General features: G+C 45.3%; 1 protein-coding gene across 4 annotated transcripts in view; it reads left to right on the top strand.

Moving 5' to 3' along the window:
* Positions 1-13,795, top strand: part of CREBBP (CREB binding lysine acetyltransferase) — a 63,565-nt gene that overhangs the window by 44,171 nt on the left and 5,599 nt on the right. For all 4 annotated transcript variants that reach the window (XM_083474614.1, XM_083474616.1, XM_083474615.1 and 1 more), the window contains 10 exons: positions 911-991; positions 2,607-2,663; positions 4,003-4,080; positions 5,060-5,127; positions 6,310-6,460; positions 7,939-8,085; positions 10,876-10,989; positions 12,098-12,263; positions 12,881-13,048; positions 13,588-13,749. In XM_083474614.1, the coding sequence (XP_083330740.1) occupies positions 911-991; positions 2,607-2,663; positions 4,003-4,080; positions 5,060-5,127; positions 6,310-6,460; positions 7,939-8,085; positions 10,876-10,989; positions 12,098-12,263; positions 12,881-13,048; positions 13,588-13,749 (1,192 nt within the window). The remainder of the gene's footprint in view (positions 1-910; positions 992-2,606; positions 2,664-4,002; positions 4,081-5,059; positions 5,128-6,309; positions 6,461-7,938; positions 8,086-10,875; positions 10,990-12,097; positions 12,264-12,880; positions 13,049-13,587; positions 13,750-13,795) is intronic.

A 13,795-nucleotide genomic window follows, 5' to 3' on the forward strand; every position in this document is an offset into this window, starting at 1 on the left:
TTGCCTTAGGCTAAGAGGATAGTTTTGCTTCCAGTTTACCCAGAGCAAAACAAGAAATATGGACTTGGGCCTTATTCGAATGTAGGTTTGTGTCTGAAAGAGACCTTTGCTTTTAACCTTCTTGGATTACTTAAAAGCAGCAAGGGATGTGGAAGACTGACCAGTTCAGTTTGGTTCACAAAACTTTTCACAAGTTCCTGTTTCAGTTTGCAAAGCCTTGATCTATTTTTGTGTGTGTCTATATTGTATTTAATTACAATATAAACGATGTAGTTTATAAAGTTTACACACGTGACTGGAAACCCTGAGCGATAGAAATGCATTTCTGTTAAATGTTTGTCTGGAGTATGAATTGGGTGTCATTTGTGTTCTACTACATTTTAATTGAGCAGCTGGTCACATTTAACGCAAGGTTTTCAATCTTGAATGCTTTAATGCATTTGGCAATGTTGAAATTGTTCCTGCTTCTGTGGCTTTAATAAAATAATGGCAGTCTCATGATTCTTGCTACTGTGAGACTGCTTGCTTCTTAAAAGCTGACCTGAGAATTGGATCCAAATTCTGAAACGGATGCCCTTGGAAGTCTGCTCCAGAGCCTCTCCTGGTCACCAGCGGTGGCCTGTGGCGGCTGAAATGCGACCGAATGCTCCCCTGCGCTCTTGGCCGTGCCTTTCTGCTCTGCCGTGTCCTGGTGTCTGTCTCTTACTACTTCTGTCTGTGCTGTTTGTCCCTTTCCCTCCCCTCTGCTCCTCCTCATTGGCCACACTGACCCATCAATCGACCAACCAACGACGCTCCCCCTCCTCTCGCCTTGGTGATCTCTGCCCTGCTCTGATTGGTGGCTCCCTTGCTTGGGTTGCTCTGTGTTTTGATGGACCAGTTCACCCAAATATGGCCTTCTTGCTGACAGGTATCACTTCTGTGAGAGATGTTTCACTGAAATCCAGGGGGAAAACGTTACCCTTGGTGATGACCCTGCCCAGCCACAAACGTAAGTAATTTCTTTTCTTTTCTTTAAATGCCGGGTAAAAGTAATGAGAGGACAGGTTCCGTCATGCCTCAGGTGCAGCAGGAAGAGATGCGCTTCTCATTCAGGGTGCAGCCCCCCCAGGTGCAACTTCTGCTTGGCTTTGGAGTCTCGTTCGCTCCCAAGAAAGCTGCATCTCCCAGCCTTTGCCGGGAGAACAAAGGAGCATAGCAAGCTGGCGTTGCATTGCACTTAGACGTTCAACGGTGTTCCCACGGAAGGGCCCCAGTTCACACACTTAGCGGCCTTGGGTAAACCCTTGTGCCTCAGCCTTCAGCCCCGTGTTCTGCAATTTGTGGTTAACAATCTAGGCTGGTTGAAAAGATTTCGAAAAGTGAATTAAGAGCAGATTTTCAATGCCCAGGCAAGATGCCCAAAACTTAACTCCTCTGAATGTTGTTCGTTCTCCGTAGGTGTGGGGCTTGCTTAGGTGACCCTCTGACCTGCAAGCCCCTTCGCTGCCATGTCCCTTGGCAGCTTTCTGTATTGTCATTAACCTACATGATAGCCTAAGTGTTTTCTCAAATTGGCTTCAAGAATAGAGTTGACTTGGGATCTGTTCTTACTAGCTGATAGTTAGCCTGTCATAGCTGGTGTGGATAACTGGGCTGGCAATTCTTTAGTTCAAAGGTTTGCTTGTTTAAAAGGTTTATGGCCCTCTCTTCCTTCAAATAATCCCAGAGCAAGGTACAATATAAAATATAGACTCTAAATTATACACAGCAATAAATTGCACAACTTGTGCAATTGACATATTGAATATGTCAATAGCACAAGTCCCGTGGATCCAATGGGAAGGCATGCTGTCTCTACCCATAAAGTCCAAAAGCCAAGTCCAAAAGCTTGAGCGAATAAATGCTACAAACCCTCCAGGGTCAGCCATCCCTGAGAGAGGAGAGCGCTCTATAATGGGGACACCAGCCCTGAGAATGCCTCTCCCAGGTTGCATCCTAACAGAGACTGCAAACACAGAGTCATAACAAATGAGCAGGTCCAACTGGGAGCAAGTGAATCGTCAAATATCTAGGTCCTGAGCCGTGATGGGCTTTGTGTGTTGGAACAAGCACCTTGAGCTTGGTTTGGGAGCCATCCAGCCGCCTGTGCAGCTCCTTCGGAATGGTGTCCTGATTTCTTGGCAGGCTGCTGCTGAGGCTTCTGGACCTGGTTCAAGGGATGCCCCACATGGAGCACCTTGCAGTATTCCAGACACGTGGCACCAGTGTGTGGATTGCCATAGCCAATTGCCATAGCCAACTATCCCTGCCCAGGAATGTCAGCCAGAGCTGGTAACAGGCACTCCTTGCCTTGGAGCCCCCTTTACCTTCCTCAGACACCCTGGCTACGACCCTCTTCCTCCAGGGGGAGTGCGACCCCATCCCAAAGCGGCAAACTGCACCCTTCCCAGACCTGGGAGCTGCCTTCTCCCCACATCCTCCTTATTAGGGTTAAAACTTGCTCTTGGGAGTGTCCTGAAGGAGTCCCTGCCTCTGCAGATGCCTTTTTCGGAAGAGGTGCTCCCTGGCTAGGATGAAGCGGAGCAGAGTGCAAGACTTAACTTACTCTGTGTCTCTTCCTGCAGAACAATATCAAAAGATCAGTTTGAGAAGAAGAAAAATGATACACTAGACCCAGAGCCGTAAGTATCAAGACATCTCAGCATGGAGCCCTTTTTCATACTTTATAAAAGTCCTTGGCTAGAAGTAGCATGAGCCAGGCTTTGCCTTGTCGAGTCAAAGGAATTGCAGAGGCAGGCAGGCAGTTTATTGTACCACATTAGCCTTTATGTCGTAAAGACACATTAGCGCATGTGACTCCGTGGAGTGAACTATTTAGATTCCAGCAGCAGTTGCTGTTCAGCTGCAGATCCTTCGCTTGCGGCTGTTTCTGCTTAAACCAAAATGAACTAATTCAATATAATTTTGCCTTTTGTGCTGCTGTTTCCCTATTGCATCCTCCCTGATTACTAGCCACACACAACTCAGTATTTCCTCTTATGGTCTGAGTTATGTCTCAGGTGTGGATGCTCATTACCCAGCCCAAACAGAGCTGCCGGAGGCCTGATTCTGGTTCATTTGGGAAAGATTAGGACCTCATCATTGTTTGTGGAGATCCCCGCCTGCGTCATGTGTGCTTTTTGCCTGGTTAGCAAGCCCACGGCACCTGCACACAGCCTCTCTTGCCATCTCCCTAAGCGGGAGCTGCTTCTGTTTCCGTTTGCCTCGTGGTGGCGCTTTGTTCTGACGTAGCAGAGCTGCTCTGCGCTCTTTGTGCCAAATCTGTTGTCTTGGTACCATCTACTGATGGGTGCAAGTATTGCAGCTCCACTCCCAATGTTTCTGCAAGAGCCCGTTTCTAATTCGACTGCTCCAACAGTTTCCCAGGGAGTCAGTAAGAAATGATGCTCTTATGTTGCAAACAATGGAAAGATTTAATGGTGTTTCCATGAAATGCCCGTTCCGGCCTTCCATCTTTGAACTTTTTCTTCATGGTTTTACGTATAAATTGCAAAGCATAAGCTGGACATGATAGGACTTCACACTCAGCGCTATAAAAATGCTTTTTATTACTAATGCCAAACATGAGTTTCCCAGAGAATATCTGGTATGTTTAACAAGATTGCCCACTGTCGTCGTCTTTCATATTTATTGTCCACTGAGGTTCCTCAACCTTTTAAAAATCCAAATTCCAAGAAAACTATATTTTTTTAAAAAAAAATACTGGCAATATAAAATATTACACATTGCTCAAATCACCCTTTCTTATTCTTGGTTGTAAAGCCAAGTGAAAGGTTTTGCAAACTTCAGGGGGGAAGTGAGTTAATAATCTCCTTATAACACTCAGATATTTAAAATATTATTTATGTTATTATTTAAAGTTTTGTGACTAGGGAAGTATTCTCTGGCTCCTCTTTGTGCTTCCACATTTTCGCTTTAAGAAAACCAAGGCTCGTTCTCTTGCCTGCTTTCCTCCCTCAGCTTTGTGGACTGCAAGGAATGTGGCCGGAAGATGCACCAGATCTGTGTGTTGCATTATGACATTATTTGGCCTTCAGGGTAAGTAGCTTCGGAAGGTGTCGGGGTTTGGGCTGGTGAAGCTTTGGCAAACTTCCTAGGTTCTGTTTCAGCTCAAATGATTTGAAACAATAATGCCTTCACTCTGGCAAAGATGCAAAGTTTTGATTGGGAGCTCAGCATTTGCCCAAGCGCCTTGGGGTCTTGAGCCAGAGGCCTCCCTCTCTGCTGATGCCCCTGAAAGACCCAGCGAGTGGCATCTTCTGCTTTCCCATGGGGTGCCCAGTGCCAGCCCTCTCAGCAGTTTCTCCCTGTCATTCACTCTCTGTCTTGTTTTGGGGCACCTCGCTGCCAACAAGTTTCTCAAGGCCTCGGCTTTTGTACGCACTTTGTCCATTGCCAGAAGGGTGATAGATGAATGGGTCAGAGGAAAACAGAAGGAAGGGGGCTCCAGTCCGTGTTGGTGATGCCACACAGGCCCCAGGGCATTCACACAAGATCAGTTCAAGCACAAAGTCTTTTGAAATTGCAGTTTCAGCCATGTGAACTCTAAAGGAGGGTAGGGGAGAGAGGGTCTTTGGCCCACCTGGTTTCTCAGCACTCAGGTGCTGTGGCCTCTTGGGGTGGCATCTCCCCTCCAGCAGAACTGCCCTGCCAGGTGTTGGATGTGCCCATTTTGGAGATCCTGCCAAAGCTGCCACCAGGTTGGGTTGAGGTTTGGTGTTGCCCAGCGGTCAATAGACAACATGGCAATCTTGCCCATGGGCTGCCGGGCAGCACCAAAACTAAGCCCAATCTGGTGGCAGCATGACCTGGCAAAACGCCACCCTGAAAGCCAGAAGGGCTGGAGATTGAGCCCCCCGAAAGTGGGCTGGCGTGGGATGGAGCCCCACCTTGATGATAGGCCCAGGCACAGGAAGAAGCGGCTAAAACACCGAGAGGTTTTTGGCTGCCACTGTGTTCACTGTGTTTGCGTCTATATTAACTTTCATAACTTACTAGCTCTCTGTTGTGGTTTTAGCTTTGTGTGTGACAACTGCTTGAAGAAAACTGGTCGAACACGCAAAGAAAACAAATTCAGTGCCAAAAGTAAGTCTGTGGCCTCCTTAGTTGTATATGGAGATGCTTTTAATACAGTGTCTTTATGCACCTTTCTAAGGTCTCTATTTTTGGAAAGTAACCTTGCGAGGAAAGGGGTGCTGTTGGGCTAGATCCTGCAGGGAAGCTTCAGTCGAAATGGAAAATCAAGGGTGCAGATTTAAAACTATAGTAAAAGCATGTAATCTGTTATAAATAAACAGAATATGCCCAGCACTGGTATGTGGATAACATCAAATAAGTCGTAAGTTGACTGTTGTGATGTACAATTAATCATGTTGACACTCTCCAAAGGCCACTGAGCAGATGCAGCAGTCACAGAATCAGAGGGCAGGACTCTTCTTCTGGGCAGGGAGCTGGTTAAAGAACAGGAAGCAGGAAAGACAGAAGGGAACAGACTTTCTCACAAATAAGGGAAATAGGAAGTTGAGTCCCCGAGAATCTGTTCTGGGACTGGTGGTATTTCACATGTTCACAAATGATTTTGTCAGGGATGAGCAGTGAAGTGGCAGTTTGCAGATATCACCAAAGTATTTCGAATTGAGTTGGGATCTTTTAGGATTTACCTTGAGTGTCTAAGTAAGCAAGTTAGTACCAGATTGTTGTGGGATAGTAACTTATTTTGGAGGCTGTGGTAAGGTTAAGGGAAATTGCTGAAATAAGAGGGAAAGTTGGCTAAAAAAGGAGAATGCATAGTTTGTGGAGAGGAGTATAAACATGTTAAGGGTTCAGAAGGTGGTAGATCTTGAAAAGGGAAATGTGAAAAGAATGGCCCTTGATGCTGCCAGGAGTCTCCACAGCTGAGAGGGCAAGATTCACTATTTATGCATTGTGCCACTTCAGAAAGTAGGCAGGACTCAACATGCCTTTGCTAGCCAGATAAATGTTCTTGTTCCACGGAGCCTTCAGACACAAACACTTCCCTGCCTTCCCCTTGGCTTCCTGCTCAGTTCTTCTCAGCTCGCCTTTGAAAACAGACATCGTTTTTCAAAGCTGGCTTTGAGCCCGACCCAGACTATCTTTCCCCATTGGTTTCAAAGGGAGCCCAGCAAGGGGACCAAGCCTTACATTTTTCTAAGTCTGACCTGAACGTGGTGGGAATCTGGATGCTCTCTCTCTGCCTCCCAAGGGTGACTTCCTCCCACAGCTTTTTCCTTGCACTTTCCCTTGTAGGGTTGCAGACCACCCGCCTAGGAAACCATTTGGAAGAGAGAGTCAATAAATTTTTGCGACGGCAGAATCACCCAGAAGCTGGCGAAGTGTTTGTGAGAGTGGTGGCCAGCTCAGATAAAACGGTGGAAGTGAAACCGGGGATGAAATCCAGGTGAGTTCTGGCCTTCCTCAGCAGGCGCACATGGTTACCAAACTATTGAAACAGTTGTCATCTGCACCGTTTCATTTATTCTGACTACAGAAATATTAATTCTTAATTATACTATACTATTAGTATTTTCAAGGTCACGGGTGGCACTGTGGGTTAAACCACAGAGCCTAGGGCTTGCCGATCAGAAGGTCAGCGGTTCGAATCCCCGTGACAGGGTGAGCTCCCGTTGCTCGGTCCCAGCTCCTGCCAACCTAGCAGTTCGAAAGCACGTCAAAGTGCAAGTAGATAAATAGGTACCGCTCTGGTGGGAAGGTAAACAGTGTTTCCATGCACTGCTCTGGTTCACCAGAAGTGGCTTAGTCCTGCTGGCCACATGACCCGGAAGCTGTTCGTCGGCTCCCTTGGCCAGTAAAGCGAGATGAGCACCACAACCCCAGAGTCGTCCGTGACTGGACCTCATGGTCAGGGGTCCCTTTACCTTTTTATTAGCATTTTGTCTCCATAGAATCTTTTTTTTAATGTGCTTTATAGGCAGGTGAGGAGAAGACCTGGTTGAGTGCATAGCAGCAGCACATAGAGCTGGAATCAGCTTGGGGGAAATTCCCCAAATATGGTCATTTTCAGCTGTTTTCATGCAAGATCCTAGCCAGTGGGCTGTCTTGAGCCCAGTATCATAGAATGGTAGAATTGGAAGGGACCCTGAGAATCATCTGGGACAAGCCCCTGCAATGCAGGAATCTCATGTAAAACTTCCATGAGAGATGGCCGTCCAACCTCTGCTTAAAAACCTCCAAGGATGGAGTCTGTTCCACAGTTGAACAGTTCTTACAGTCAGAAAGGTCTCCCTGATGTTGAGTCGCCATCTGCTTTCTTGTAACTGGAATCCTTTGGTTTGTGCCCTGCCCTGTGTAGCAGCAGAAAACACGCTCACTCCATCTTCCATGTGACAGCCCTTGAAGGTGGCTATCGTACAGTGGGGGGGGGAGTATTTGATCCCCTGCTATATTTGCCCTCTGACAAAGAAATGACCAGTCCATAATTTTAATTGTAGGTTTGTTGTAGCTGTGAGAGACAGAATAACAACAGGAAAAACCCCAGAAACCCAGAAGGAAAAAAGTCAGAGATTGATGTGCATTATAATGAGTGAAATAAGTTTTTGATCCCTTTGCAAAAGATGACTTAGTACTTGGTGGCAAAACCCTTGTTAGCAATTACAGAGGTCAGACGTTTCTTGTAGGTGGCCACCCCCTCCTTTCCAGGCGAAACATTCCCAGTTCCCTCGGTACAAAGCCTAACTGGCCTGTTCCAAAGATAGTTGCCTGTTTCCAGTCTAGCTTTCGCTCATAACCTAATCGTATAGGAAGGTTTCCTTGAGAGTAGCAGGGGCTCGGTTGCCATTGATAATCAGCCCATCCTAGTAGTCCCCGAGGAGTATGTTTGCAATGAAGTGGCTGGTGACGGCATTCTCTTTCCTTCAGATTTGTAGACTCTCGTGAGATGGCCGAGTCCTTCCCCTATCGCACAAAGGCTCTCTTTGCTTTTGAAGAGATAGACGGCGTGGACGTCTGTTTCTTTGGCATGCATGTGCAGGAATACGGTTGGGATTGCCCGCCCCCAAACACCAGGTACGTGGCATTGCTTCCGGTGGGGCTCCAGGAAAGGAAGGGCTGTGGTTCTACTTGCCTTGCCAATAAGACACATTTTCCTGAATTTTGCCTTGGTTCCATTTTTGTCTCTTTCACCCCTTCTCGTCTGTCTTGTTCCCAGATGCCAAAATTTCTAAATTTCTTTTTATCCCAAGCCACACTTTTTCATAATTATCTTTGTAAATATTTATATTTTTTGCAGTTAACCATATCCCTAAATATTTTACTTTTTTATGGACTTCTATCTCAATGCTTTGCTCCAACTCTTTTTTCTCTTCTTCCTTCAAATCTTTTACTTATAACTTAGTTTTATTTCTATTTAATTTAAATCCTGCAACTTCCCCAAATTTTTGAATCTTTTCTATAACTCTATGGAGAGAGTTTTTTGGATCTTCTACTGTAATCACTAAATCATCAGCATATGCTTTCAATTTGAACTCACTTTTCCCAGTTTTTATCCCACTGATCTCTTTGTCTGCTCTTATATTTCTAGCAAGTACTTCCAGGACCAGGATGAACAAAAGCGGTGATAATGGACAACCTTGTCTAGTTCCTTTTTGTATCTTACAATCAGCCGTTATCACCTGATTTACAATTAATTTAGCTTTTTGTTCTGAATATATTGCTTGTATTCCTTTTAAAAAATTGGGTCCGCAATTAATTTCTTCAAGTAATTTTGTCATAAAATTTCAAGAGACATTGTCAAAAGCTTTTTCGGCATCTATAAACATCATTGCTGCTTTCTTTTCATTTTTGACCTCCAGGTATTCTATTACATTCAGAATATTTCTTATATTCTCTTTCATCTTTCTACCTGGGAGGAATCCTGCCTGATCTTGATGTATATACTCATTTAATATTTTTTTCATTCCATTAGCTAAAATATTTGCAAATAATTTATAATCATTATTTAACAATGAGATAGGCCTATAATTTTTAATTTGCAGTAAATCTGAATCTTCTTTTGGAATTACTGTAATATAAGCCTCTTTCCATGTTTCTGGAATTTCACCTGTATTTAAAATCTCGTTCATAACATCTTTCAATGGGTTTACCAGTTGTTCAGTTAATTTTTTATAGTACTTTGCCGTTAATCCATCTGGACCAGGAGACTTGCCATTTTTTGTCCACTTTATTGCCTCTAACACTTCTTGAACTGTTACTGGAGTGTTTAAGATCACCATTTGTTCCTCTTTTATGTTTGGTAGATTACTGCTTTTAATATATTCCTCTATTTTTTTTAAAAAAAAAATCCTTCCCTTTCCTGTATAAATCTGAAAAATATTTTACAAATGCTGCTCTTATTTCCTTCAGCTTATCTGTGATCATTCCATTTATATTAATTTTATTTATGGAGATCCTTTGTTCACTTTTCTTCAACTGCCACGCTAGCAGTTTTCCTGATTTATTGGCATGCTCAAAATATTTTTGTTTCATTCTTTTTATTTTCCAGCTAATTTCCTCATTAACTATCATAGAATATTGTGTTTGTAATATTCTAATTGCCTATTTGACAGGCTCTTTATTTGCTTTCTTTGACAATTGTTTCTCCTTATTCACAATTTCATCTAAAATCTCTCTTTCCCTTTTTTCTTTCAATTTCTTTTTAAATGAGTTTTGTTGTATAAATAGTCCCCTCCTTACCGCCTTACTTGCATCCCAGATCATCTGCAATTTTGTCTGTCCTTGAGTGTTTGTTTCAAAATGCAGTGGTGCCCCACAAGACGAATGCCTCGCAAGACGGAAAACCCGCTAGACGAAAGGGTTTTCCCTTTTTGAGCTGCTTCGCAAGACGAATTTCCCTATGGGCTTGCTTTGCAAGATGAAAACGTCTTGCGAGTGTTCCGATTTTTTTTTGCTTCCCCCCCTTTTTCTAAGCCGCTAATAGCCTTTTAGCCGCTAAGCCTTTAATAGCCGCTAAACCGCTAATAGCGCTAATCTGCTAAGCCGCTAATAGGGTTGCTTCGCAAGACAAAAAAACCGCTAGACGAAGAGACTCGCGGAACCGATTATTTTCGTCTTGCGAGGCACCACTGTAATCACTCAAGGCCTTTTTAGCTTTTTCCATAAATTTTTGATCATCTAATAAATCTTCATTCAGTCTCCATCTGAATGAAATTTGGCTTTCTTTTTGTATTTCCATTGTCAAGGAATTATGATCTGAAAATGTCCTGGGATTGATCTCAATTTTTTAAACTCGAGGTTCCAACACTTTGGATATCCAGAAAGAGTCTATTCTTGAACTACTATCATGAACATGGCTATAATAAGTGAACTCTTTGTCAAACAGATATCTTGTTCTCCATATATCTATCAAATTCAAAGTTTGAGCCAAATAAAAAAAAGTCTTTGGTAATCTGCCTTCTTTTGTTTCTTTTTTCCTAGCTGATCTATCTTTTTCTAATGATGGGACTCCATTTAAATCTCCCATTAAAATCATCTTTTGATCTGCAAATTCAAGTAATTCTGTTTCCAGTTTTTTGAAAAAGACTGCTTTTTTCTCGTTGGGTGCATAAATTCCTACCAAGATTACCGGAAGTCTCCTTCTCTTCTCTCTTGTTCCCAGATGTCAAAAATTTTGTTGCTTAGGTCTGCATGCGATTTAGCTCTGTCCACACGTTAAAAACACACAGCCTGAAATTGTAGGTCATTTGAATTATGATGACGATGGGGCCCAGTAGGCAACCCTCCTTCCAACTCTGTCATTTGGGGACAACCACATAGCTGTCAAGCACAACTCCACAAACTCTCTCTTCCCTTTTGTCACAGGCGTGTTTACATCTCCTACTTAGATAGCATTCATTTCTTCCGCCCAAGATGCCTGCGAACTGCAGTCTATCATGAAATCCTTATTGGCTATCTGGAATACGTCAAGAAACTGGGGTGAGTGTTTTGTTGTGGCGTCTTTGCATCGGCACATCGGGGGGGGGGGGCTCTGCCTCATTACATGCTGCTTGCTCCTGCGTTGTGAAGTGGGGTCGTCTTGTATCTACGGGACCGCCTCTCCTGGTCTGCCCCGCAAAGGACCTTAAGGTCCATGAATAACCATAGTTTAGAAGTCCCGGACCCTAAGGAAGTCAGACTATCCTCCACCAGGGCCAGGGCCTTCTCAGTGATGGCTCCGACCTGGTGGAATGCTCTGTCCCATGAGACTAGGGCCCTGCAGAATTTAACCTCCTTCCACAGGGCCTGTAAGACAGAGCTATTCCGCCTGGCTTTCAATTTGAACTTAGCCTGATCTTTTATTCCCCTTCCTTCCCCTGCTCCCCTTTTTATGAAGATTACTCACTCTGGGATCCCATAGCTAATTCTCCCCTGGTCTCCTCGCTGGCCCAAATAGGACTAATTTAGCCAGCTAGCCCTGGTGATCATCTAATTGAATGGATTTTCGCTCTAAATTGATTTTTGGATTCTGAATTGATTGTTATCCACATTTTATACTGTATTTTAGGCTGTTTTTTGTTGCATCAATTAAGTGTTTTAAATTTGTTGTTAGCTGCCCTGAGCCCAGGTTTTTTGAACTGGGAAGGGCAGGGTATAAATAAAAAATTATTATTATTATGAAGGCTTTTCAGTGCAAGAAAGTGTGTTGTCTGGTGCTCTGGCCGCTAGGTCCCATGCACTAGTTCTGGAAACATTGCTGGGCTGCTTCAACTTCAACATTGCTTCAACTCTGAGCCACAGCAGAAACAGCTGCAGAAGCGGCCATATGTTGGAGCCTCCCCCAGGTTGCGGTGGCTGATGCAGGACACACTGGGAGAGGGAAGGCGGGGCAAATGCGCTTTCCAAGCCCCCCTCTGGTCCTTGGATGTTCCCATTCGTGGGTGGTAAAATACCTTCAGGTGTGGGCCCAAGGCATCCCTGGGCAGTAAGTCTGAGAAAGCACAGCCTTGTGACATTGCAACTGAGCAGTTTCCCAGCAGAAGCCATCCTGAGATCCTGGGTGGGACAGTCCTTAACTGGGATGCTTTTGCTTTTGTGCGGCATCCAGGTACGTGACGGGCCACATCTGGGCCTGCCCCCCAAGTGAGGGGGATGATTACATCTTCCACTGCCACCCTCCTGACCAGAAAATCCCCAAGCCCAAGCGCCTGCAGGAATGGTACAAGAAGATGCTGGACAAGGCCTTTGCGGAGAGGATCATTCATGACTACAAGGTGAGGGGGAAGGGGGGCTGGGGGCTGGTGCAGCTGGGAGACAGGCTGGCCAGGCCTCTCTGAGATTAAGGGTCAGTTCCTTCAGGCTAAGAAGGGGGTGGTTGTTTTTAAGCATCTATATTAGAAATTTTAAAAACGGCTAATTTGGCATCTTGGTATTTTAGGGAATTCCCTGTTTAGGGAATTTTTAAATGTTTGATCATGTTTTTAAAATTTTGTTGGGAGCCGCCCAGAGTGGCTGGGGAAACCCACCCAGATGGGCAGGGTATAAATAAATTATCATCATCATCTATTTATTATTATTTTAAATGAAAAGGAGTATTTATTTTATGACCTTCAGCACAGTGGCATGTATTTTTTTCACAAATGCCTGGTGTGCGATAGGCTCTGGCTGCAATCCTAAACCCGCCTGCTGGGGAATAAGGCCCATTTAGCAGAGCAGACATTCAGAAGATAGCAAACAAGCCGGAATGAGACATAGGAAAGAGCCTACAAGTACTAGGAACCAGATTGTGCTAAAGGAGCCTCACCCTGTAGGATCCTGGGCCTCTGCTGCATCTGCTGGGGGTGTCATCCTGTCCTCCATAGTAACGAAGCCTCTCGTGGTGTTTTTGCAGGACATCTTCAAGCAAGCGACAGAGGACCGGCTGACAAGTGCCAAGGAACTGCCTTACTTTGAGGGTGACTTTTGGCCCAACGTGCTGGAAGAGAGCATTAAGGAGCTGGAACAAGAGGAGGAGGAGAGGAAGAAGGAGGAAAGCACGGCAGCCTGCGAAACAACGGAGGTGACTGGAGTCCTGAGCGCTGTGGGAGGCTGGGAGGTTTCTGCTGGTCTGCTTTGAAATCAGGCCGCCTTGGCTTCTTGGGGCGGGCAGAAATTCCGTGAGTGAGAATGATAACAGGCGCATGTCATTCTCCCAGCTCCAGAGCTGATCAGAGAATCCAGGGCAAGTTCTAGACTGGGGCAGCCCTTTCCTGGGAGGAGCCAATGGGATGTGCGGGGGCGGGACAGCCTGAAGCCTGAACAAATCAGAATGCCACCCTGCAAAAAGGGTGATTAAGAAATTCTTTTTACCTGGCTTTCCAGGGTGTGAGTTCCTCCTAAAATTTGATTAAATGGGAAACGGCATTCTTCAGGCAGTTACTCCTGCTCCTGCCCCTATTCATTCAGATCTCTGTCCCTCTTGATTGCGCACCCTCCTGTTTCTCTATGAGCGTGAGATGCGCTGTGTCGTTCCCCCTCCTCCCCACGCCATCAGGCGAAGGCTCCTTTGCCTGCCTTGGCGGGAGGAGCTGCTGAGCCCTTTCTGCGTCCGCCTTGCAGGGGAGTCAGGGGGACAGCAAGAACGCCAAGAAGAAGAACAACAAGAAGACCAACAAGAACAAGAGCAGCATCAGCAGAGCCAACAAGAAGAAGCCCACCCTGCCCAGCGTCTCCAATGACCTCTCCCAGAAGCTGTATGCCACCATGGAGAAGCATAAGGAGGTACCTGCAGGCGCCCTTCCCTCTCCCTCCCTCCCTCCCTCTGCAC

Source organism: Podarcis liolepis, assembly GCF_965112155.1.
Source record: "Podarcis liolepis genome assembly, chromosome: 14".
Classification (NCBI taxonomy): Eukaryota; Metazoa; Chordata; class Lepidosauria; order Squamata; family Lacertidae; genus Podarcis; species Podarcis liolepis.